The sequence below is a fragment of the Rhinopithecus roxellana genome, chromosome 12 (genome assembly GCF_007565055.1).
Source record: "Rhinopithecus roxellana isolate Shanxi Qingling chromosome 12, ASM756505v1, whole genome shotgun sequence".
Classification (NCBI taxonomy): Eukaryota; Metazoa; Chordata; class Mammalia; order Primates; family Cercopithecidae; genus Rhinopithecus; species Rhinopithecus roxellana.
This window is the reverse complement of record NC_044560.1, coordinates 109,133,389-109,158,248: the sequence shown is the minus strand read 5'-3', so window position 1 is coordinate 109,158,248 and position 24,860 is coordinate 109,133,389. Positions and strand designations below refer to the sequence as shown.

The following is a 24,860-nucleotide window of genomic DNA, read 5'->3' as shown; positions in this document are numbered from 1 at the left end:
AGCCCAGGAGATCGAGACCAGCCTGGGCAATGTAGCCATACCCTGTCTCTACAAAAAATAAAAAATTAGCTGGGCACAGTGGCATGCACCTGTAGTCCCAGCTACTCAGGAGGCTGAGGTGGGAGAATCACTTGAGCCCAGGTTGGAGTGCACCATTGCACTCTAGCCTGGGTGACAGAGTGAGACCCTGTCCCTAATTCAATCAATCAATCAATAAAATAAAAAATAAAAATAGAACAAGCTACCCCATTACTGTTTCACAAGTGTTGCCAGAAGACACAAGACTCCTGGGCCAGAGACAAAGGACTTTATTACTCACCAGCCAGCAGGCAGCACGAGCATCAGCACCTTCGTATTCGTTCTCCTGGACTCCGAGGTCCCACGGAGGTTGGTGCAGACGTCTGTAATTCCGTGGGTTCTAAAGAAGATAAAGAGCTCCTGGGTGGAGCTTGATTTTAAAAAGCTCTTGCTAAAGGGGCTCCCACTCAAATGCGGCCATCTGTCTGGTCACTTGCTACAGCCGCATTAGTGAAATTTCCACACGTGAGATGTGGTGTCTTCAAGATCCAAAAAAGCTTATCAGTTGCGACACTTTTGTAGTTGGAGGTGGCAGGGCCAACAGTTTGTCTTTTTTAAGCTATGAAATGTCTCTTTAAGCTGCGGCCCAGCTAGTCCTCGTGATGATGATTGGAATAACAGGGTCTTTGTTATCACAGTCACAGCTAACTAAGAGCAGGTGAACATTGTCCTCACTCAACACCCACCTGCCCTTAGTTAGCTTCGACTGGACGGCAGCTGATACAACACAACAATGCAAGCCATTACCCAAAAGCCATTTCTTCCAAAGAATACGTAAGGCCGGGCGCAGTGGCTCACACCTGTAATCCCAGCACTTTGGGAGGCCAAGGCAGGAGAATCACTTGAGCCCAGGATTTCCAGACCAGCCTGAGCAACATAATGAAACCCCATCTCTATAAGACAAACAAACAAAAAATTAAAACTTAGCCGAGTATAGTGGTGTGTACCTGTAATCCCAGCTACTCAGGAGGCCAAGGCAGGAGGATCATTTGAGCTCAGGAGTTTGAGACCAGCCTGGGCAACATAGTGAAATTTCATCTCTACTAAAAAAATTTTTTTATATTGGCCAGGTGCAGTGGCTCACACCTGTAATCCCAGCACCCTGGGAGGCCGAGGTGGGCGGATCACGAAGTCAGGAGATTGAGACCATCCTGGCTAACACGGTGAAACCCCGTCTCTATTAAAAATACAAAAAATTAGCCAGGCGTGGTGGCGGGCGCCTGTATTCCCAGCTACTTGGGAGGCTGAGGCAGGAGAATGGCATGAACCCGGGAGGCGGAGCTTGCAGTGAGCCAAGATCACGCCACTGCATTCCAACCTGGGTGACAGAGTGAGATGCCATCTCAAAAAAAAAAAAAAATTTATAAATTAACCGGGCATGGTGGCTGGCATGCAACTGTAGTCCCAGCTACTCAGGAGGCTGAGGTGGGAGAATCGCTTGAGCCCAGGAGTTCCGGATACAGTGAGCTATGATCATGCCACTGCACTCCAGCCTGGGTGACAGAGCGAGACCCCGTCTCAAAAAAAAAAAAAAAAAAAAAGCATGTAAGACTGGTAAAAACACATGAAAAGATGCTCAGCATAACTAGTCCTTAAAGAAATGCAAACCAAACCACAATGGAGCACCACTCCACACCCACTAGGATGGCTACAGTCAAGAAAACAAACTGGGCAGGGCGCGGTGGCTCACGCCTGTAATGCCAGCACTTTGAGAGGCCGCGGTGGGAGGATCACCTGAGGTCAGGAGTTCAAGACCAGCCTGACCAACATGGTGAAACCCCCGTCTCTACTAAAAATACAAAAATTAGCCAGGTGTGGTGGCGGGTGCCTGTAATTCCAGCTACTCAGGAGGCTGAGGCAGGAGAATCGCTTGGACCCAGGAGGCAGAGGTTGCAGTGAGCCAAGATTGTGCCACTGCACTCCAGCCTGGGCAACAAGAGCAAAACTCCGTCTCAAAAAAAAAGGAAAGAGAAGAAACTGCAAATAGCGTGTGTTTGGCGTGGATGTGAAGAAATTGGAACCCTCGTACATGGCTGGTGAGAATGTACAATGGTCCAGCCACTGTGACAGTTTGGCAGTTTCTTAAAAAGTTAAGCACGGAATTAGCCTTTATATGACCCAGTCATTTCACCCCTAGGTACCTGATACTTCTTCAAACAAAAACTTGTACACATTACCTGATACTTGCTTGTGGGGAGGGGGACAGAGGCTTGCTCTGTCACCTAGGCTGGAGTGCAGTGGTGCAATCATAGTTCACTGCAGCCTCAAACTCCCGGGCTCAAGTGATCCTTCTACCTCAGCCCCCTGTGTAGCTGGGATTACAGGTGCACACACCACCCCACCCAGCTAATTTTTAAAAATTTTTTGTAGGCATGAGGTCCCACTATGTTGCCCAAGCCTGGTCTTGAACTCCTGGCCGCAAGTGATCCTCCCACCTCGGCCTCCCAAAGTGCTGGGATTACATGTATGAGCCACTGTGCCCAGTCAATACTTTGTGCTGGAAAAAAAAACTTGCTAGGAGTGGTGGCTCACTCCTGTAATGCCAGCACTTTGGGAGGGCAAGGCAGGTGGATCATTTGGGGTCAGGAGTTTGAGACCAGCTTGACCAACATGGTGAAACCCTGTCTCTACTAAAAATACAAAAAATTAGCTGGGTGTGGTGGTGTGTACCTGTAATCTTGGCTACTCAGGAGGCTGAAGCAGGAGAATTGCTTGAATCCGGTAGGTGAAGGTTGCAGTGAGCCGAGATCACGCCAGTACCCTCCAGCCTGGGTGCCAGAGCAAGACTCTGTCTCAAAAAGGAGAAAAAATTATAAGCGCTGATAATAGCAGGTCCTGGTAAGGATCAGGGCCACTAGAACGCCCTCACGCATTGCTGGTGGTAATTCAAAATTCAAACGGTGCAACTACTTAGGAAAAGATTTTGGCAATTTCTCATAAAGTCATACATACACTTCCTATACCATCCAGCCATCCCAATCCTAGATGTTCAAGAGAAGCAAAAACGTGTGTCCAACACCCACAGTTTTTCCAAACCTAGTCTGAGTTTGTGTATCAGCCCCTTGGCTTGCCTACGTCTTTCTTCTAAAAAGGTAAATCTGGCCGGGTGCGGTGGCTCATACCTGTAATCCCAGCACTTTGGGAGGCTGAGGAGGGTGGATCACGGGGTCAGGAGATTGAGACCATCCTGGCTAACACGGTGAAATCCCGTCTCTACTAAAAATACAAAAAAAAAAAAATTAGCTGGGTGTGGTGGGGGGCACCTGTAGTCCCAGTTACTTGGGAGGCTGAGGCAGGAGAATCGCTTGAACCTGGGAGGTGGAGTTTGCAGTGAGCCAAGATTGCACCACTGCACTCCAGCCTGGGCGACAAAGCGAGACTCTGTCTCAAAAAAAAAATAAAAATAAAAATAAAAAAATAAAAAGGCAAACCCATCCCAGTTTTGGCAGCAGTCCATTTGCTTGGGTGCAGTTTTGACCCAACCTTACCACTCTGTTCCCTCTAGCCACACTCGTCATCCTTTTGATATTACCAGTTCCTTGGCCCCAGTCTTTTTCTTTTCTGAAACAGGGTCTCCGTCTGTCACCCAGGCTGGAGTACAGTGGCGCGATGATGGCTCCCCATAGTCTCGACCTCCCAGGTTCTATTGATCTCCCCACCTCAGCCTCCTGAGTAGCTGGGACCACAAGCGTCAGCCCCCACACCTAGCTCATTTTGTAATTGGCATCTGCATTCTTGAGTCCTCATCCCAGCCTCCTGCCTCCTTTCCTCTGGCAACCTGCAGCCTCGCTACCTAGAGATTTTTTTGTAGACAATGAACCCTTTTTTTCAAATGACCTGCTTGTCTGGGGGCCTTTAGTGTCTTACACATTCTGTTTCCAGTCACCTGTCTTTCCCTGCAGCTGAGACCTGGAACAGACAGCATCTTAGGGGGCCTCACCGGGTCCCAGGTGAGGGGACACCACAGCCATCCCACCCCCTCAGCTGCTTCTCCAGAGGACACTGCACTCGCTGACCACAGCTATGCTGCCCACTCTTGCTTCATAGACATCCAGTTTATTCACTGGCCTTACAGGTGACCGGCCATCACCATTTGGAGTGAATGTCTTCCACTTCCATAGAGGGCCAGACAAACTCCATGTTGCCAAACAGCACCAGGCCGGGTGCGGTGGCTCCCATGTGTAATCCCAGCATTTTCCGAGGCTGAGGTGGGCAGACCACTTGAGGCCAGGAGTTCGAGGACCAGCCTGGCCAACATGGTGAAACCCTATCTCTACTAAAAATACAAAAATTAGCCAGGTGTGGTGGCAGGTGCCTGTAGTCCCAGCTATTCGGGAGGCTGAGGTAGGAGAATGGCTTTAACCGGGGAGGCAGAAGTTGCAGTGAGCCAAGATCATGCCACTGCACTCCAGCCTGGGTGACAGACCAAGATTCAGTCTCAGAAAAAAAAAAAAAAAATATATATATATATATATATATATAATGAAAATATTATATATATATATATAAACCCTATCTCTACTAAAAATACAAAAATTAGCGAGGCATGGCGGCCGGCACCTGTAATCCTAGCTACTCAGGAGGCTGAGGCAGGAGAATCGCTTGAACTGGGGAGGTGGAGGTTGCAGTGAGCCGAGATCACGCCACTGCACTCCAGCCTGGGCAATAGAGCAAGACTTTGTCTAAAATCAAACAAAAAGAACATGGCAGCAGGACAGATGGAGAAGTTTCCTTTGTGGTTACCAACTGTCATACACACCACTAGGCCTGTGTGATAGAGACGTCAAATAGATTCTTGGAGGGAAGACGCGCAGGTAGAGGAGGGAGCGTCCCTCCATCCCATGACTCCGGCTGGACAAGAACGGTCTGCCTGCACCATGGCCAGCAGCATCCCAGTAAAGAGGGACTGTGTCCTTGTATTTATAGAATCAGGGAAGAGGAAACATCTATGTGGCAATGACAGCTTCCTGGTCAGGAAAAATGTTCTGGCTAGAAAGGGGCAGCCTCTGGGACATAGCAGCTGGTATCAGCCTGTTCTTCTGTATCTGTGGTGTCAGCGCAGGCTTGTTGAGCCAATTCTGCTATGTTACCAAAGAGAGGATCAGATGAACCTCAGGGCTCTTGAGATTGGTTGCTCAGGATTGCTGCCCAGCTCAGAAGTGGGCATTGCTGAGCTGGGGCTCAGATTTCTGGGCAAGGAGACTGCCAGGCTAGTGCTGGTTCCTCTGAGGGCTGCAATGCGGCTGATTCTGAGAACCCTAGTATATCGTGCTGAGCCATCTAAAAATCAGCCCAAAGTCGTATCCTCCCCAGTTCAATTAATCACGAGGAGCGGCCTGGCGCTCACACCTGTAATCCCAGCACTTTGGGAAGCCGAGAAGGGCAGATCACCTGAGGTCAGGAGTTTGAGACCAGCCTGGCCAGCATGGGGAAACCCCGTCTCTACTAAAAATACAAAAATCAGCTGGGCGCGATGGTACACACCTGTGGTCCCAGCTACTCAGGTGGCTCTGGCAGGAGAATTGCTTGAACCTGGGAGGCAGAGGTTGCAGTGAGCCGAGATTGCACCACTGCACTCCAGCCTGAGGAACAAAGCAAGACTCCATCTCAAGAAAAAAAAGAAAAGAAAAGAAAAGAAGTCATGAGGAGTTGTCCATGAAGCCATGCATATAGATGGAGAGAAGACAAAACAGTGGGTATAGATGGCAGAACGGTTTGTGCTGTCCACTCAAGCGATTTGCTTGTTTTGCTTGTGTCATTGCTTATGGCAACACCTTAGTTCTTTTTTTTTTTTTTTTTTTTTTTGAGACAAAATTTCGCCCTTGTTGCCCAGGCTGGAGTGCAATGGTGCCATCTCGGCTCACCACAACCTCCGCCTCCTGGGTTCAAGCAATTCTCCTGCCTCAGCCTTCCGAGTAGCTGGGATTACAGGAATGCGCCACCACGCCTGGCTAATTTTGTATTTTTAGTAGCAATGGGGTTTCTCCATTTTGGTCAGGCTGGTCTCGAACTCCTGACCTCAGGTGATCCACATGCCTCGGCCTCACAAAGTGCTGGAATTACAGGTGTGAGCCACCGCGCCCAGCCAACACTTTATTTCTTATTTCCACCTGATGCACTGCCATTGTCTACGCTCAATCTTCTGGATTTGTGAGTCAGATTACACTGAGTTCCTGAGGGTCAGGTCAGGTTTTATCATTGCTCTGTGCACCATGGCCAGGCATCTATCTTTAACAGAGAGAAGAAACTGTTTCTTCACAGAGATGAGCTGTGTGCAGAAGATGGCATGGCTTTGGGCCAAAACCCTACGAGTTTATGCCAGAAAATGCTCCTATTGGCACTTTCCGGAGATCATACAGCATCTCGATTTGCCACATTCTTTTCTGAGTATCATGTGATCTGCTGAGTCATAAGACTGAGCTTAAGCTCAGCATAGGCCGGATGCGGAGCCTTCTCAAGGACTTGGACCACACTCCAAGTTGGCATTTTTATAGGCTACTCACTAAATGGGTTGGAAAATACCTCAAATGTAGTATATTTTTCCTTTTTTATTTTATTTGTATTTTTAAACTTTATTAGCCTGGCCAACATGGTGAAACCACGTCTCTACTAAAAATACAAAAATTAGTCAGGCGTGGTGGTGCACGCCTGTAATCCCAGCTACTCAGGAGGCTGAGGCAGGAGAATTGCTTGAACCTGGGAGGTGGAGGTTGCATTAAGCTGAGGTTGCGCCACTGCACTCCAGCCTGGGTGACAGAGCAAGACTCTGTCTCAAAAAAAAAAAAAATTATTAAAGACCAATTGTTTGGTTTGTTTTGAGACAGAGTCTCGCTCTGTTGCCCAGGCTGCAGTGCAGCATGATCTCTGCTCACTGCAACCTCCGCCTCCCAGGTTCAAGCGATCCTCCTTCCTCAACCCCCTAGTAGCTGGGATAACAGGCACACACCACCATGCCTGGTTAATTTTTGTATTTTTAGTAGAGACAGGGTTTCGCCATGTTGGCCAGTGTGGTCTCGAACTCCTGACCTCAGGTGATCCACCTGCCTTGACCTCCCAAAGTGCTGTGATTACAGGCATGAGCCACCGCACTGACCTAAAAAAAATTTTTTTAATTATATAGGCATGGTGGCATGCACCTGTGATTCCAGCTACTTGGGAGGCCGAAGCAGGAGGATCACTTGAGCCAGGCTGCAGTCAGCTGTGATCACGCCACTGCACTTGAGCCTGGGCGAGAGAGTGAGACTGCATCTCAAAAATGAATAAATAGGCCGGGCCAGTGTCTGCTAATCCCTAAAAGGTCTGAGTATTTTCCTTTCCCCAATACACAGTTACTGCATAAATGGAGACAAGTCCCATTTGAATGGAAGATGCAAAATATAAGCTTGCAGCAGTTATTTTAGGGTAATTCCTCAAGAGTACCAGCCTCCTCTTCAATTAAGGAACTTTTGGTCTCCAAATCGGTTTACATGTGGAATTCGTGCAAATTCTCCATCTTGATGACTCATGTTGGATTTCTACACACACGACCTGGAGTCTTCCTGTTTTTTAGATATTTCAACAGAGATGAATTAATACACAGGTCTTAGATAAATTAAACAGGTCTCAGGAAACCTTGAAAGGAATGAGAAGAAACAGCGTAGAAATAGTAACTGCACCATATAAAAATAGTAACTGCAGGCTACACCTATCACTCCAGGACTGAGCTAGAATTATCAGGATCTAAAATGTTGAGGCAGCAGCCCTGCAGAACTGAAACCCAGACTAGAGCCAGGGCCTACCGGGGTGGCGCTGGTGTGACAGAAGGCTGACAATGACACTGCTTATGGCGTCGGGCGCGGTGGCTCACGCCTGTAATCACAGCACTTTGGGAGGCTGAGGTGGGAGGACCCCTTGATCCCACGAGTTTGAGACCAACCTCGGCAACATGGCGAGACCCCTATCTCTACAAAACAATTTGAAAACAAAAAATTTAGCTGGGTGTGGTGGCGTGTACCTGTGGTCCCAGCTATTCTGGAGGCTGAGGTGGGAGGATGGCTTGAGTCTGGGAGGTCGAGGCTACAGTGAGCCTTGACCACTGCACTCCATCCTGGGCAACAGAAATAGAAAAAGAAATAGAAAAAGAAACAGGTTATGGAGATGCCAAAAAATAAAACTTAAAACCTGGAAGAGGGCCGGGCGCGGTGACTCACACCTGTAATCCCAGCACTTTCAGAGGCTAAGGCAGGTGGATCACCTGAAGTGAGGAGTTCAAGGCCAGCTTGACCAACATGGTGAAATCCCGTCTCTACTAAAAATACAAAACTTAGCTGGGCGCGGTGGCAGATGCCTGTCATCCGAGCTACTCAGAAGGCTGAAGCAGGAGAATTGCTTAAACCCAGGAGGCGGAGGTTGCAGTGAGCTGAGATAGGGCCACTGCACTCCAGCCTGGGCGACACAGCAAGACTCCCTCAAAAACAAAAAACAAAAAACCTGGAAGCAACTGCTGCTGTCAGAGGGAGCATTGTTCTAGGACGATGCTTGCTTGAAAGCCTGGAGCAAATAGATGGAACAAATCCCTGCTTCCTCCTCCAATCGCTGGTCTCCGTCTAGCGCCCTCATTAGGCCAGGGCTTATAGCAACCGACTGGGAAAGCAAAAACAAGGCTTGCAGAGGCCCCGCCCCAGCATCACAGAGCTGAGACAAGGGTGGATTTGCAGCTGAGACAAAAGCTCAAACTCGCACATGGACCGAGTGAGTTCCTGTGGCTTCACAGCAGTTGACATTTCCAAATATAAAATCGTGCATTACAGATGCTCTCCGGATTGCCCACATTTCTGTTCCAACTCAGCCACTTTCACTTTTTATTTTATTATTATTTTTTTTGAAACAGTCTTGCTCTGTCACCCAGGCTGGAGTGCAGTGGCGCAATTTCGGTTCACTGCAACCTCCGCCTCCTGGATTCAAGCAATTCTTCTGCCTCAGCCTCCTGAGTAGCTGGGACTACAGGTGTTCACTACCACACCCAGCTAAATTTTGTATTTTTAGTAGTGATGGGGTTTTGCTATATTGGCCAGGCTGGTCTCGAACTCCTGGCCTCAAGTGATCCACCTGCTTGACCTCCCAAAGTGCTGTTTTACAGGCATGAGCCACCACGCGCAGCATCCAACTCAGCCACTTTCTGTGTGACTTTATTAGAGCCACTTTTCTGTGCCTCACTTTTCTCATCTGCAAAATGGAGAAAATAATAGTAGCTACCTTATATGGTTATCATCGGATTCACTGATTTAGTGCACATGAAGCACTTAAAACAATGCTGGACAGATATATATAGAAAGTACTGGAGGCCAGGCATGGAGGCTCACACCTGTAATCCCAGCACTTTGAGAGGCCTAGGTGAGTGGATCGCTTGACCCCAGGAGTTTGAGACCAACCAGAGAAATATGGTGAGACCCCATCTCTATCAAAAATCCAAAAAATTAGCCGGGCATGGTGGTGCAAGCCTGTGGTCCCAGCTACTTAGGAGACTGAGAGAATTGCTTGAGCCCAGCAGGTGAGGTTGCAGTGAGCTGTGATTGAGTCACTGCATTTCTGCCTGGGTGACAGAGTGAGATCTTGTTGAAAGAAAAGAAGAAAAAGTGGCCAGGTGCGGTGGCTCACACCTGTAATTCCAACACTTTGGGAGGCTGAGGCAGGCAGATCACCTGAGGTGAGAAGTTTGAGACCAGCCTGGCCAACATGGTGAAACCCCGTCTCTACCAAAAGTACAAAAATTAGCCGGGCATGGTGGCGGGCACCTGTAATCCCAGCTACTCCAGAGGCTGAGAATAGAATTGCTTGAACCCAGGAGGCGGAGCTTGCAGTGACCTGAGATGGTGCCACTGCACTCCAGCCTGGGTGACAGAGTCAGACTTTGTCTCAAAGAAAAAAAAAAGGAGAAGAAAAAGAAAAGGAAGGAAGGAAGGAAGGAAGGAAGGAAGGAAGAAGGAAGGAAGGAAGGAAGGAAGGAAGGAAGGAAGGAAGGAAGGAAGGAATAAAGGAAGGAAGGAAGGAAGGAAGGAGGGGAGGGGAGGGAAGGAGGGAAGAAGGGAGGAAAGAAGGAAGAGAGGGAGGGAGGGAGGAAGGGAGGGAGGGAGGAAGGAAGGAAGGAAGTTACATTACAGTGATTATTACTACTTGGGTTGGTGAAAACTAACTCAGCATCTTCCAGAGAAGTCGCGGTTGCCACACAACACTTGGCCATGTTTCAACGCTACTCTGCACCCACAGTGACAGATACTTGGATCTCCTCCAATTTGGAGGAAGGATGTTTTGGTTTTGATTTTTGGACGTGTGGGTTGTTGGTGGCTTTCGTGCTATTTAACTAATAATTGCTGTCAGTTCAACCTTGTCATTACCAGTTTAGCTTGTTACGCGTTATTTAGTTAAACTGCATGTATAATCATGCATATTTGCCTCAACCCTGTGTGCGCCTGGCCTGCAATTTCCCACTAATTAGACTTTTTAAAGACACGTATGCATTTATCTACTCAAATTTGCATCATCCGTTTCCCTATTGCCAAAGCAGATGTACACAACACCCACCCACCCCCACTCCAGGAAATACTTTGCTTATTATCATTGAGTTATTTTTCCACTGGAAAGTTGAAACTGGGTAGGAGGGGGTACAGATGGGGTCTTGTCCTACTGAAGTGAGAGCCATCAGAACACTGCAGACAGAAGGTGCTGGGTCTCAGGCAAGAACAATGGGGATGAGGGGAGGAAACAGACTCCGAAATATCTGAATTACAGCAGCAAATCCACCAAGAACCCCAAACCCAACACCCCAGCTCCAGCCACCATCCTGGAAGGATCTAGACACCCACCAGTTCCCCCAAGAATCAAGCCTCTGGACACAATTCCTCTCAAATGGCTTTATTTCCCCAGTGTGAGGAATCTGTGAGTGGTGAGGGGTCTGTGGTCCCTGTTACCCCAAGGACCCTCCAGCCTCCCCTGCTGTGGCAGAGTCCCCAGAGGGATAACGGCCTGGGCTCCAGGACTTGATCCTCCCAGGCTGGGGTTGGTTCTGGGAGGAGCCGGGCATGCTGTGGTTTGTACGGATGACACTCCCAAAGGTGGTCCCGACAGTGGCCCAGATGGGCACGGGGCTCATCTCAAGGACAAGGCCACCAGGTGCGGGGGCCGAGGCCCAGATGAGCCTTACTCTGGGAGCAAAATCCCCGGTGGGGGCTTCTCCTTGAAGTCTGCCAGCAGAGCTCAGTCTGGGGGAGGAGAGAAAAGAGAGAGCTGGTGATTGGCAGGGAAGGGGAGAGACAGAAAATCTGGCAGACTGGCATAAAAGAAGGAACATGAAGACCACAGTACAAAATGCTCAAAGGAGACCAAGAGAGTGACTCAGGGACCCTGGAAAGGCGCCAAGAGAGAAAAACACGCAAACATACAGGAACAGAGGCTGGAGATGCGCAGGCTGATGCTACACACTGACCTTTGGGCCCAGGCAGGTCAGGGGGTGGCGGCCCACCTGGGGGCAGCAAGGCAGAGCGGCTCAGGGACTCGGCCACCCACCCAAGGACGCGGCTACAGTGCTGGATCTGGGGAACGGGAGAAATGTAAGAGCAGGAGATGGAAACCCCTGCCCGACCCCTGCCACAGTTCCCAGCCAAACTCCAAGCCCTCACCTCCCGCTCCAGCACTTTCAGGCGCTGTTCGTACTCGCGGATGTGTCCCAGCTGTTTCAGTGCCATGTCCACCCTGAGAAGGGAGGACCTCTTACCGGGGTCACCCGCAGCCCACCCACCCCCCCGGGGCTCCGCCTACTTCCCGGGCCTCCTCCCTCCCTCCCAGGACCCTGACTTCAACCGAAGTCAGAATCCGCCCCAGGCCAGAAGCCCCATCCCCAACCAGGCCCCGCTCTCACTTCTGGGACGTGCGCTTCAGACGCTCGGAGTCGCTCTCCCGCTTGTCCCTAGCGCGTGCCAGCAGGAAGTTCTCCTTCTGTACCGATTCCCACGTTAGCAGCTTCCGCTCCGCTTCTTTAGAAAGGCAGACCCCTGCAGGGGCGGGCGGAGTCAAAGGGCTAAGGCCACGCCCCTTCCCAAGCCCAGCTGCCCCTTCTGACATCCTCAGAACACGCTATCTCAGACCCGGCCCCTGGTGATTCGAGAACATGCCCCGCCCCTCACCCCTAAGCCCTGCCCCTCAGTACTTAAGCCCCGCCCCTTGTTTAAACCCCCGCCCCTCGCTGCGTAAGCCACTCCCATTAGTCATTTGGGGCATGTCCCTTCCCCTCGCCTTCCAGGCTGCCGGTCCCCTATACTTCTCCTTTTCAAGCCAAGCTCTGTTCTCACGGAAATGCTCGAGGGTCGGGGAGGACGGCTGGGGGCTCCGGGGGCGCCTGCACAATTGCCTGAGCAGGAGGCGCAAGTGGGAGATGATGATAAAGGGCGGGGCCAGCGCGGGCCGAGAGTGGAATTCCCGGATGAGGCGGTAGCGCTGCGCCTTCCAGTAGAGATCGCTGTTGCCCTGTACTTTGCCGAACGTGTAGCTGCAGAGGCCAGAGGTCAAAGGTCACTTGAGGTCAGGGCCCAGCCAGAAGCAAGGACAAAGGTTAGATGTCAGGCAATAATTGTTCAAAGTCTACGGCACCAGACAGAAGTCAAGATCACTAAAGTAAGAGGTTACAGGATGCGATTAGAAGTCAGGTTAGGGCTGGGCCCATTTGCTCACGCCTGTACTCCCGGCACTTTGGGAGGCCGAGGTGGACGGATCACCTGAGGTCAGGAGTTCGAGACCAGCCTGGCTAACATGGTGAAGCCCCATCTCTACTAAAAATACGAAAATTAGCTAGGCATGGTGGCGGGTGCCTGTAATCCCAGCTACTGGGGAGGCTGAGGCTGAGGCTGAGGCAGAAGAATCGCTTGAACCCAGGAGGTGGAGGTTGCAGTGAGCTGAGATCGTGCCACTGCACTCCAGCCTGGGAGACAGAGTGAGACTCCGTCTCCAAAAAAAGTCAGGTTAGAAGGGCCAAGGGTCAGATGTCAGAGGTCAAGTTGGACATGGTATCATGGCTTAAGGTAGAGGTTGAAGTCAGGTTAAAATTGGGCTCAAAAATTAGCCAGGACACAAATAACTGACATCAGAAATGAAAATGGAGACATTACTACCGACCTTACCGAAATAAAAAGGATTGTAAGAGAATACTATCAACAATTACATGTCAACAAACTAGATAAGTGAAATGGACAAATTCCTAGGAACACACAAATTACCTAAGCTGACTCAAGAAAAAATAGAAAATCTCAATAGACTTATCAAAAGAGATTTAATCAAAAACCTTTCAATAAAGAAAAGCCCAAAACCAGATGGCTGTGCTGGTGAATTCTATCAAACATTTAAAGAAGAATCATAATAACAAGGATGTTTCTCAAATTTGTCCAAAAGATTGAAAAGGAGAGAACATTTGCTAACTCATTCCATGAGGCCAGCATTACCATAATACCAAAGCCAGATAAAGATATCACAAGAAAATTACAGACCAGTGGCCCCTATGAATATACATATAAACATCCTGAAAAAATACTGGCAAATCTAATTCAGCAGCATATTAAGTGGATTTTACACCATAACTAAATGGGAATTTATCCTAGGAAAGTAAAGGTAGTTAAACATACAAAAACCAGTGCAAACACCACATTAATAGAACAAGGTGTGGGGGAAACCACATGATCTCAACCAACACAGAAAAGGCATTTGACAAAATTCAACAACACTTCATGATTTTTTATTTTTTTGAGATGGAGTCTTGCTCTGTCACCCAGGCTGGAGTGCAGTGGTGCAATCTTGGCTCACTGCAAGCTTCCCCTCCCGGGTTCACACCATTCTCTTGCCTCAGCCTCCCGAGTAGCTGGGACTACAGGCACCCACCACCACGCCCGGCTAATTTTTTGTACTTTTAGTAGAGACGGGGTTTCACCGTGTGTGGGTGGCAAGTCACTCAGGTGCCGAGGCAAGAGACCGAGGGCACGAGCTGTTCCAGTGTAATAAAATATATAAAATAACAAGAGTTATACTAGATATAGATCATAGATATGATTACATATGAATATCATTAATCATTAGTTTGTAGCAATTACTCTTTATTCCAATATTATAATAATCCTTGCTCTACAATTATAACCTAGGAAAAACCAGGCCATATGGAGATAGGAGCTGAAGGGACATAGTGAGAAGTGACCAGAAGACAAGTGTGAGCCCTTTGTCATGCCCAGACAGGGCCACTAGAGGGCTCCTTGGTCTAGCGGTAATGCCGGCGTCTGGGAAGACGCCCGTTAACAAGCGGACCGTGGTGTAGCGGTAGTGTCAGTGCCAAGGAAAAGCACCAGCTACTTAGCAGACCGGAAAAGGGAGTCTCTCTTTCCCCAGGTGAGTTTAGAGAAGACTCTGCTCCACCACCTCTCATGGAGCGCCTGACATCAGTCAGGCCTGCCCACAGTTATCCGGAGGCCTAACCATCTCCCTGTGATGCTGTGCTTCAGCGGTCACGCTCCTGTTTCACTTTCATGTTCCACTCTGTACACCTGGCTCCGCCCTCTACAGAGCAGTAGCAAAATTAGTGAAAGTATTAAAGTCTTTGATCTTTCTGAAAAGAGCATAGAAGAAATAATGACGTAAGCTGTCCTCTCTCTCTCCGCCTGGGCTACCTAACAGGGAAGGGCCACCTGTCTGGTGGACACGTGAGTCACGTGACCTTATCAATCATTGGAGATGACTCACACTCTTTACCCTGCCCCTTTTGCTTTGTATCCAAAAAATAACAATGCAGCCAGGCGTTCGGGGCCACTACTGGTCTCCCTGTCTTGGTGGTAGTGGTCCCCTGGGCCCAGCTGTCTTTTCTTTTATCTCTTTGTCTTGTGTCTTTATTTCTATGATCTCTCGTCTCCACACACACAGAGAAAAATCCACAGACCCTGTAGGGCAGGCCCTTACAACTGTGTTAGTTAGGATGGTCTTGATCTCCTGACCTCGTGATCTGCCCACCTTGGCCTCCCAAAGCGCTGGGATGACAGGCGTGAGCTACCAAGCCCGGCTTTTTTTTTTTTTTTTTTTTGAGACAAGGTTTCACTCTGTTGCTGGCATGATCATGGCAGTGGTGAAATCATGGCTCACTGCAGCCACAGCCTTGCCTCCTAGGCTCAAGCCATCCTCCTGCCTCAGCCTCTTGAGTAGGTGGTACTACAGGCATGCACCACCATGCCTGGCAAAATTTGTTTTTTATTGAGATAGGGTCTCACTATGTTGCCCAGGTCCGCCTTGAATCCCTGGCCTCAAGTGATCCTCCCACTTTGGCTTCCTAAAGTATTTGGATTACAGGCATAAGCCACCATGCCCAGGCATCATAATTTTTAAAAATCATAAACTAGGAATAGAAATAAACTTTCTCAACATGAGAAAAGGTACTTCTGAAAAACGCACAGCTAACGTCATACCTAATGGTGAAAGACTGAAAGCTTTCTGCCTAAGATCAGGAACAAGACAAGGACATCCACTTTTACCACTGCTATTCAACATTATACTGGAAGTTCTGGCTAGAACAATTAAACAAGAAAAAAATATATAAAAAGCATCCAAATTGGAAAGGAAGAAGTAAAAATATCTCTATTCACAGATGACATGATCCTATATATAGGAAATGCCAGAGAATCACAAGAAAGCTTCTAGAGCTGCAGATTCAGCAAAGTTACAGGGTACAAGATCACACAAAAATCAGTTGTGTTTCCACACACCTGCAATGAACAATCCAAAAAGGAAATTCCACTTACAGCAATTCCACTTACAGCAGCATCTAAAGGTTAAGCACCTAGGAATAAAGTTAACCAAGAGGGTGAAATACCTGTAGCCTGAAAACTACCAAATATTGCTGGAAAAACATTAAAAAGAACACCTAGATGAAATGTCAATACTACCCGAAACAATGTACAGATTCAACGCAATCCCAATGAAAATTTCAACAACTGGTGGGGCGCAGTGGTTCACGCCTGTAATCCGAGCACTTTGGGAGGCCAAGGCGAGTGAATCACCTGAGGTCGGGAGTTCGAGACCAGCCTGACCAACATGGAGAAACCCCCATCTCTACTAAAAATACAAAATTAGCTGAGTGTGGTGGTGCATGCCTGTAATCCCAGCTATTCAGGAGGTTGAAGCAGGAGAATTGCTTGAGTCCGGGAGGCAGAGATTGTGGTGAGCTGAGATCGCGCCATTGCACTCCAGCCCGGGCAACAAGAGTGAAACTCTGTCTCAAAAAAAAAAAAAAAAAAAAAAAATTCCAACAACCTTTTTGACAGACATAGAAACTCTGATCTGCAAATTCATATGGAATTCCAGGAGGCCCTGAGTAGCCAAAACAATCTTAAAAAATAAAAGAGACTCATACTTCCAATGTCAAAATTTGCTACAAACCTACAGTAATAAAAACTGTGTGGGCTAGACGTGGTGGCTCATGCCTGTAATCACAGCACCTTGGGAGGCTGAGGTGGGTGGATCACCTGAGGTCATGAGTTCGAGACTAGCCTGGCCAACATGGTGAAACCCCCATTTCTACTAAAAATACAAAAAAAAAAAAAAAAGCCAGGCCTGGTGGCAGGTGCCTGTAATCCCAGCTATTCAGGAGGCTGAGTTAGGAGAATCACTTGAGTCTGGGATGTGGATATTGCAGTGAGCAGAGATCGCACCACTGCACTCCTGCCTGGGTGACAACAGCAAGACTCTGTCTCAAAAAAAACCCAAAAACCTGTGTGGTACTGGCATAGGGATAGACACAGATGAGTGGAATAGAATTGAAAGTCCAGAAATAAAATCATACATCTATGAGTGTCATGCATTTAACTGTAGCCCGCTAGAGATATGTTGAAGTCTGGTCAGGCGCAGTGGCTCATGGCTGTAATTCCAGCACTTTGGGAGGCCGAGGCAGGTGGATTGCCTGAGGTCAGGAATTTGAGATCAGCTTGGGCAACATGGTGAAACTCCGTCTCTACTTAAAAATACAAAAATTAGCTGGGCATGGTGGTGGGCGCCTATGATCCCGGCTACTCGGGAGGCTGAGGCAGGAGAATCCCTTGAACCCAGGAGGCGGAGGCTGTAGTGAGCCGAGATCGCGCCACTGAACTCCATCCTGGGTAACAGAGCAAGACTCTGTCTCAAAAAAAAAAAGAAAGAAAGAAAAAGAAAAAGATATGTTGAAGTCATAACCCATAGTGCCTCAGAATGCGACCTTTTAAATTTTTTTTAATTTATGAAATATGTGGCTTTATTCAGAAATAGAGTTTACAGATGTGATCAAGTTAAAATGAAGTTATTAGGGTGGTCCCTAATCCAATTTAAGTAACATTTTATCAAAAAGGGAAATTTGGAAGATGACAGCAGAGGTTTCAATGATGCAACTAAAAGCCAAAGATGGCCAGCAAAACACTAGACGTGACAGGAGAGACATGGCACAGGCTCTCCCCGACAGCCCACAGAAGAAAATGACTTGGTCGATGCCTTGATTTTGGACCTCTAACTGTGAGACAAGAAATTTCTGTGATTTAAAGCCACACAGTTTTTGGTACTTTGGTAGCCCTAGGAAACTAATCCAATAGGTCCCAATAGGTCCAGCACAGGGGCTCATGCCTGTAATCCCAGCACTTTGGAAGGCCGAGGCAAGGCAAGAGGACTGCTTGAGCCCAGGAGTTCAAGATCAGCCTGGGCAACATGGCAAGACCCCATCTCTGAAAAAGAAAAAAAGAAAGCCAATGAAATTTCATATTTTCTCGGTAAAAATCATGCCAATGAGAAAGGAAGCAAACAGAAGGACCCAACATAGGATTAAAAAGGAGTTTCATTTCTAAAAAAAATAGGCCGGGTGCGGTGGCTCACGCCTGTAATCCCAGCACTTTGGGAGGCCGAGGCTGTCGGATCACGAGGTCAGGAGATCGAGACCATCCTGGCTAACACGGTGAAACTCCATCTCCACTAAAAATACAAAAAATGAGCCGGGCGTGGTGGCGGGCACCTGTAATCCCAGCTACTTGGGAAGCTGAGGCAGGAGAACGGCGTGAACCCAGGAGGCGGAGCTTGCAGTGAGCCAAGATCATGCCACTGCACTCCAGCCCAGGAGACAGAGTGAGATTCTATCTCAAAAAATAAATAAATAAATAAATAAATAAAAATAGCCACTGGGCACGATGGCTCACGCCTGTAATCCCAGCACTTTGGGATCCAGCTGAAATGGGTGGATCACAAGGTCAGGAGATGGAGACCATCCCGGCTTACAGGGTGAAACCCCGTTTCTACTAAAAATAAATAAACAAATAAAATTTTTAAAAAATATGGCCAGGTGCGGTGGCTCAAGCCTGTAATCCCAGCACTTTGGGAGGCCGAGACGGGCGGATCACAAGGTCAGGAGATCGAAACCATCCTGGCTAACATGGTGAGACTCTGTTTCTACTAAAAAATACAAAAAACTAGCCGGGCGAGGTGGCGGGCACCTGTAGTCCCAGATACTCGGGAGGCTGAGGTAGGAGAATGGCGTGAACCCAGGAGGCAGAGCTTGTAGTAGGCTGAGATCGCGCCACTGCACTCCAGCCTGGGCAACAGAGCGAGACTCCATCAAAAAAAAAAAAGAGGAAAAATGGGAAATTTTTTTTTTTTTTTTTGAGGCGGAGTCTCGCTCTGTCGCCCGGACTGGAGTGCAGTGGCCGGATCTCAGCTCACTGCAAGCTCCGCCTCCCGGGTTTACGCCATTCTCCTGCCTCAGCCTCCCGAGTAGCTGGGACTACAGGCGCCCGCCTCGTCGCCCGGCTAGTTTTTGTATTTTTAGTAGAGACGGGGTTTCACCGTGTTAGCCAGGATGGTCTCGATCTCCTGACCTCGTGATCCGCCCATCTCGGCCTCCCAAAGTGCTGGGATTACAGGCTTGAGCCACCGCGCCCGGCCTGGGGAAATTTTATATAATTTTACCACAATAAAAAACAAAGTTGGCTGGGCGCAATGGCTCACACCTGTAATCCCAATACTTTGGGAGGCCAAGGCGGGCCACTCACTTGAGGTCAAGAGTTCGAGGCCAACATGGTGAAACCCTGTCACTACTAGAAGTACAAAAAATTAACCGGGTGTAGGGGAGTAGGAAGTAGAGGTTGCAGTGAGCCGAGAACTTGCCACTGCACTCCAGCCTGGGCAACAGATTATCTCAGCACTCTGGGAGGCTGAGGAGGGAGGATCACTTGAGTCTAGGAGCTCAAGACCAGCCTAGACAACATAGTGAGACCCCCCCTCTCCAAATAAATTTTTTAATTAGGCAGGCATGCTGGTCTGGCTAATTTAAAGTAGTCCCAGCTACTTATGGGGCTAAGGCAGGAGGATTGCTTGAGTCCAGGAGGTCGAGGCTATAGTAAGCTATGATCACACCACCACACTCTAGCCTTGGCGACAGAGTGAGACCCTGTCTCAAAAAAATAAAAATAAGGAAGTTCAAACGGCTCAGGAAGAGGATCAGTCCAAAGTACAAGTCACAAGCAGGGTCTGCTTGGGTCTGGGGAGAAGGCAGCATTAGATTGGATCAGAGTTCAGGGACTAAAGACAGAATTCATTAGACGGCGTTCAAGAGTCATGAGAGGGCCATGGGTCATGCTGGGTGGGGTCGGATCATAGAGCAGTCAGGCCTCACCTGAACATGGCAATGAGCAAATTGACCAGCAGGATGTTGGCCACGAGCAGGAAGATGATGAGGAGCAGCACCACCAGCCAGTTGGCATACTGGGAGACGCAGACACCTGCCTGGGCCCTGGGAGGGTGTGCCCAGAAGCCAGGCTCCGACGAGCAGTTGCTGTGCTCCATGAGGGCCACTGTAAAGAGAGACATTCAGAGATGGGGGGAGGGGGACAGAGACCTAAGAAAGACAGAAAGACTGCCAGGTGCGGTGGCTCATGTCTGTAACCCCAGCACTTTGGGAGGCGGAGATGGCCAGATCACCTGAGGTCGGGAGTTTGAGACCAGCCTGACCAATATGATGAAACCCCATCTCTACTAAAAATACAAAAATGTTAGCCAGGCATGGTGGCACGAGCTTGTAGTCCCAGCTACTTGGGAGGCTGAGACAGGAGAATCGCTTCAACCCGGGAGGCGGAGGTTGCAGTGAGCTGAGATCGCGCCATTGCACTCCAGCCTGGGCAACAAGAGCAAAACTCCATGTAAAAAGTAAAGTAGAGGCTCCTCTTTAAAGACTTTCCTCCCTATCTAATTAAGAATAAATAGTAACTTCTTTTAGAAACAAAATGTATTCACAGACCTGTGCTAACATTCTTAAATATCTATTAGCCGTAATAAAGAAATCAATGTACTTTACGTTCTTAGCTCCCACAATTTAGCCTAAATATTTTGCCTGGCATGCTTATACTGGTCCAAGCAAGCATGAGGTCATAGCCTGTTCCTCTTCCTTATTTAAAAGTGTTTTTACCTTTCTCAACATTCCACAAGTTATCTCCTCCTTCCTTTGTTCTCCTCTGCCTTTGCTTCTTTTAAAAAGTTCTAAGTTACCAGCCAATGAAGACAAATACAAAATGTAAAGTCCGGTTCCAGCCAATAAAAACCAGACACAGCAGTAAGATAGACGCGTCAGGTTATAAATGACCCTGTCTCCTTTGTTCGGTGTATTCTCGTGGCAAAACTGCTGGCGAGTGTACACTTTCTACAAAAAATTAAAATGGCCTTACTAAAAAAATTAAATTTATGTTCAAGTACTATTTCTTTACGACACCAAAAAACAAACATTTCTAATATCCATCTCAAAAAAAAAAAAAGACGGCCGGGCGCGGTGGCTCAAGCCTGTAATCCCAGCACTTTGGGAGGCCGAGACGGGCGGATCACGAGGTCAGCAGATCGAGACCATCCTGGCTAACACGGTGAAACCCCGTCTCTACTAAAAAATACAAAACATTAGCCGGGCGAGGTGGCGGGCGCCTGTAGTCCCAGCTACTCGGGAGGCTGAGGCAGGAGAATGGCGTAAACCCGGGAGGCGGAGCTTGCAGTGAGCTGAGATCCGGCCACTGCACTCCAGCCTGGGCGACAGAGCGAGACTCCGTCTCAAAAAAAAAAAAGACAGACAGAAAGACAGAGGGGGTGGGGTGGGCAGAGACCCAGAGAGAAGATGATAGGGAATATAGGGTGTCACTCAGAGATCCAGAGAAAGAGGGAGACAGAGACTCAGACAGAGACATTTTCTTAGAAACAGGGGTACAGAGACCCAGAGAGCAGGGACAGAGACTTAGAGGGAGGCTGTCAGGCCCTGTCATCCCCCCCTACCATCCATGTCCTCCTGGGGGATCTGCCCGAAGATCTGCAGGTAGGGACGGTAGAAGACGCGGCGCAGGATACTGGGGAGATCACTGTCCCGTGGCCTTAGGAGCCCCTCCGTGGCCACGCCATAGGCCACCAGCCACACGCCGAGGAAGAAGAGGAAGAAGAACACATCCTTCATCTGTGGGGAGATGTGGCTGCATCTGGCCCCGCCCTTCCCCACCCCTTATCCCAAAACCACGCCCCTTGCTCCCCAAAGTCACACCCTTTCTCCACAGACCACTCCCTCCCCAGCCCCACCCCTTTTCCTATGGCCCCGCCTACTTCCACCCCGCCCCTCCCTCACCATCTTGTTCACGATGACGATCTTGGGCCCCAGCTGTTTGTTGACCGTGAAGATGTGCAGCAGCCGCACCGTGAAAACCATGAAGTCAATGCAGAGGACAGTGCGGCCCAGGTGGTACAAACCCAGGGTCAGCCTGTGGTGTGGGGAGATGCCGCAAGGGTTACTCAAGTGTCACAAGACGCCAAGGAAAATGGGAGTCTTCCCAATGCCATGCTTCAGATGAAGCTGCAGCCTCCACCGGGCAGGACCAGGACCCTCCCAGTCACCCGAGGTTTACTGAAATTTACTCAGTGCCAAGCTGGTCTACGCAGGGCACTGACACCCATTTGAAAAATGGCTGCGTCTATTAAGTAATGACTGAATGAACGATGGCCTTAGCAAACAGCCGGCCCCCGTAAGAATCAAGCTGGGAAAAACTGTCGGAATATCTATCCAACCTATCAAAGGCAAAACATATAGAGTCCCCACAAATCAATAAGCAAAAGGAAGGAATAGGAAGGAAGCCAGATAAAGGATACCACGTACAATTCACAGAAGTTCAAACGGCCAGTAAACATCAGAAATTCCTATGGGGAAAATGAAAATGCTACCCCTATTTTGCATCCTCACGTACTTAAATTTTGGATGGATTAAAAATCTGGTGTATGGACAGGTGCAGTGGCTCACGCCTGTAATCCCAGCACTTCGGGAGGCCGAAGCGGGCTCAAAAAACAAAAAGGAAAGAAAAGAAACATACAAGAGTGAAAGTGAAAAGACAAGCCACAGAATTCAAGAAGATATTAAGATCAACAAAACTACCAAGGATTAGGATCCAGAGTATAAGGAGAAGAGCGAGATATATATACATAAAATCAATGGGCCGGGCGCGGTGGCTCACGCCTGTAATCCCAGCACTTTGGGAGGCCGAGGCGGGTGGATCATGAGGTCTGAAGATTGAGACCATCCTGGTGAACATGGTGAAAGCCCGTCTCTACTGAAAATACAAAAAATCAGCCAGGTGTGGTGGCAGGCGCCTGTAGTCCCAGCTACTCGGGAGGCTGAGGCAGAAGAATGGCGTGAACCTGGGAGGCGGAGGTTGCAGTGAGCCGAGATCGCACCACTGCACTCCAGCCTGGGCGACAGAGCAAGACTCTGACTCTAAAAAAAAAAAAAAAAAAAAAAAAAAGGCCGCGCGCGGTGGCTCAAGCCTGTAATCCCAGCACTTTGGGAGGCCGAGATGGGCGGATCACGAGGTCAGGAGATCAAGACCATCCTGGCTAATACGGTGAAACCCTGTCTCTACTTAAAAAAAAATACAAAAAACTAGCCGGGCGACGAGGCGGGCGCCTGTAGTCCCAGCTACTCGGGAGGCTGAGGCAGGAGAATGGCATAAACCCGGGAGGCGGAGCTTGCAGTGAGCTGAGATCTGGCCACTGCACTCCAGCCTGGGTAGCAGAGCAAGACTCTGTCTCAAAAAAAAAAAAAAATCAATGAACCCCAATTTTAAAAACCGGGGGCGGGGGGGCAAAGAAGACAATTGACACAAGCACATGTGGCCATTAAGCTTAGGAAAAGAGGTCCAACCTACCTGGTAGTCAATAGTGCATAAATTAAAACAAGGAGAAGTCATGTTTGCCCATTAAATAGGCAAACTTTTTTTTTCAGTTAAATTGAGAGCTACATTTTAGAGTCAAAGTATCAGGCATTGTCAAGAATGGCCTTAAGAGAGCCCTCTCTTATCCTGATGGCAGGGGTGGAAATGGGTGAAGCTACTTAGAAGGAAATCCATCCATGTCAAGAACATATGTACACTTTGACCCAAACACTTTATATCTGGGATGTAAACTTTTATTATTTTGGAATAATAAAAAAACAGAAGGCTGGGCATGGTGGCTCACACCTGTAATCCCAGCACTTTGGAAAGCCAAGGTGGGAGGATTGCTTGAGCCCAGGAGTTTGAGACTAGCCTGGGCAACACAGTGAGACCCTGTCTCTATTTAAAATGAGAGAGAGCGCGAGAGAGAACCTAAATGTCCATCTAGAAGGAACTGACAAAACAAAGGATGATTCATCCATTCAGTTCTGGAGATGATTAGACATTTATCCCTTTTTGTTTGTTTGTTTGTTTGTTTGTTTGAGACCGAGTTTCGCTCTTTTCACCCAGGCTGGAATGCAGTGGCTTGATCTTGGCTCACAGCAACTTCCGCCTCCGGGTTCAAGCAATTCTCCTGCCTCAGCCTCCCGAATGGCTGGGATTACAGGTGCCCGCCACCATGCCTGGCTAACTTTTGTATTTTTATTAGAGATGGGGTTTCACCATGTTGGACAGGCTGGTCTTGAACTCCTGACCTCAGGTGATCCACCTGCCTCGGCCTCCCCAAGTGCTGGGATTACAGGCGTGAGCCACCGCGCCTGCCCACTTCTCCCTTTTAAGCTGAGATCTTTCCATTTTTCTCATGTAGTAATTCTTCCTTCACCTGGAAAGTGGTGGGTTTGATAAACTGTCCAAAATATTGCTGGCAATCCTAGAGCATGGTAGCATATGGCCTTAGCCCTTTCATCTCAAAAGTCACTTTATACAAAATACAACAAATGATAAACAGAAGTATTAGTGTTCTACAAAACTCTCATATCTTGCTCCCTGCTTGAATAAATTATTTATGTCGAATCACTTTGTGACACTGCTAACACAGCTTAGAGGAAGCCTGCCTTTCAGCGTAGCTACTGAGAAAAGCTTGAGTAGGGATCATCACTGTCCTCACTGTCAACCATTCAGGATGTGTCAGGTCCCTTGTAAACAGTCACCAGGTTGTTGGCCAGGCACGGTGGCCCACATCTGTAATCCCAGCACTTCTGAAGGCTAAGGCGAGTGGATCACTTGAGGCCAGGAGTTCAAGACCAGCCTGGCCAATATGGCAAAACCCCATCTCTACGAAAAAATACAAAAAAAATTGAGCTGGGTGTAGTGGTGCATGCCTGTAATCCCAGCTACTCGCAAGGCTGAGGCAGGAGAATCACTTGAACCCAGGAGGTGGAAGTGGCAGTGAGCCAAGATAGTACCACTGTACTCCAGCCTGGGCGACACAGTGGAACTCTGGCAAAAAAAAAAAAAAAAAAAAAAAAAAAAAGGAAAGAAAGAAAGAAGGAAAGAAGG

The 24,860-nt window shown here is 48.6% G+C and overlaps 1 protein-coding gene across 7 annotated transcripts in view; it reads right to left on the bottom strand.

Moving 5' to 3' along the window:
* Window positions 1–10,947: 10,947 nt before the first annotated feature.
* TRPM4 (transient receptor potential cation channel subfamily M member 4) overlaps window positions 10,948–24,860 on the bottom strand; it is a 46,417-nt gene continuing 32,504 nt past the window's right edge. For 6 of the 7 annotated variants that reach the window (XM_010369445.2, XM_030913422.1, XM_030913425.1 and 3 more), the window contains 8 exons: window positions 21,728–21,860; window positions 21,388–21,562; window positions 19,754–19,931; window positions 12,402–12,598; window positions 11,972–12,104; window positions 11,733–11,805; window positions 11,540–11,645; window positions 10,948–11,315 (listed from right to left, as the gene is read on the bottom strand). In XM_010369445.2, coding sequence (XP_010367747.1) covers window positions 11,311–11,315; window positions 11,540–11,645; window positions 11,733–11,805; window positions 11,972–12,104; window positions 12,402–12,598; window positions 19,754–19,931; window positions 21,388–21,562; window positions 21,728–21,860 — 1,000 coding nt within the window. In that variant the 3' untranslated portion in view covers window positions 10,948–11,310. The remainder of the gene's footprint in view (window positions 11,316–11,539; window positions 11,646–11,732; window positions 11,806–11,971; window positions 12,105–12,401; window positions 12,599–19,753; window positions 19,932–21,387; window positions 21,563–21,727; window positions 21,861–24,860) is intronic. The other variant, XR_748648.2, reaches the window with a different exon arrangement.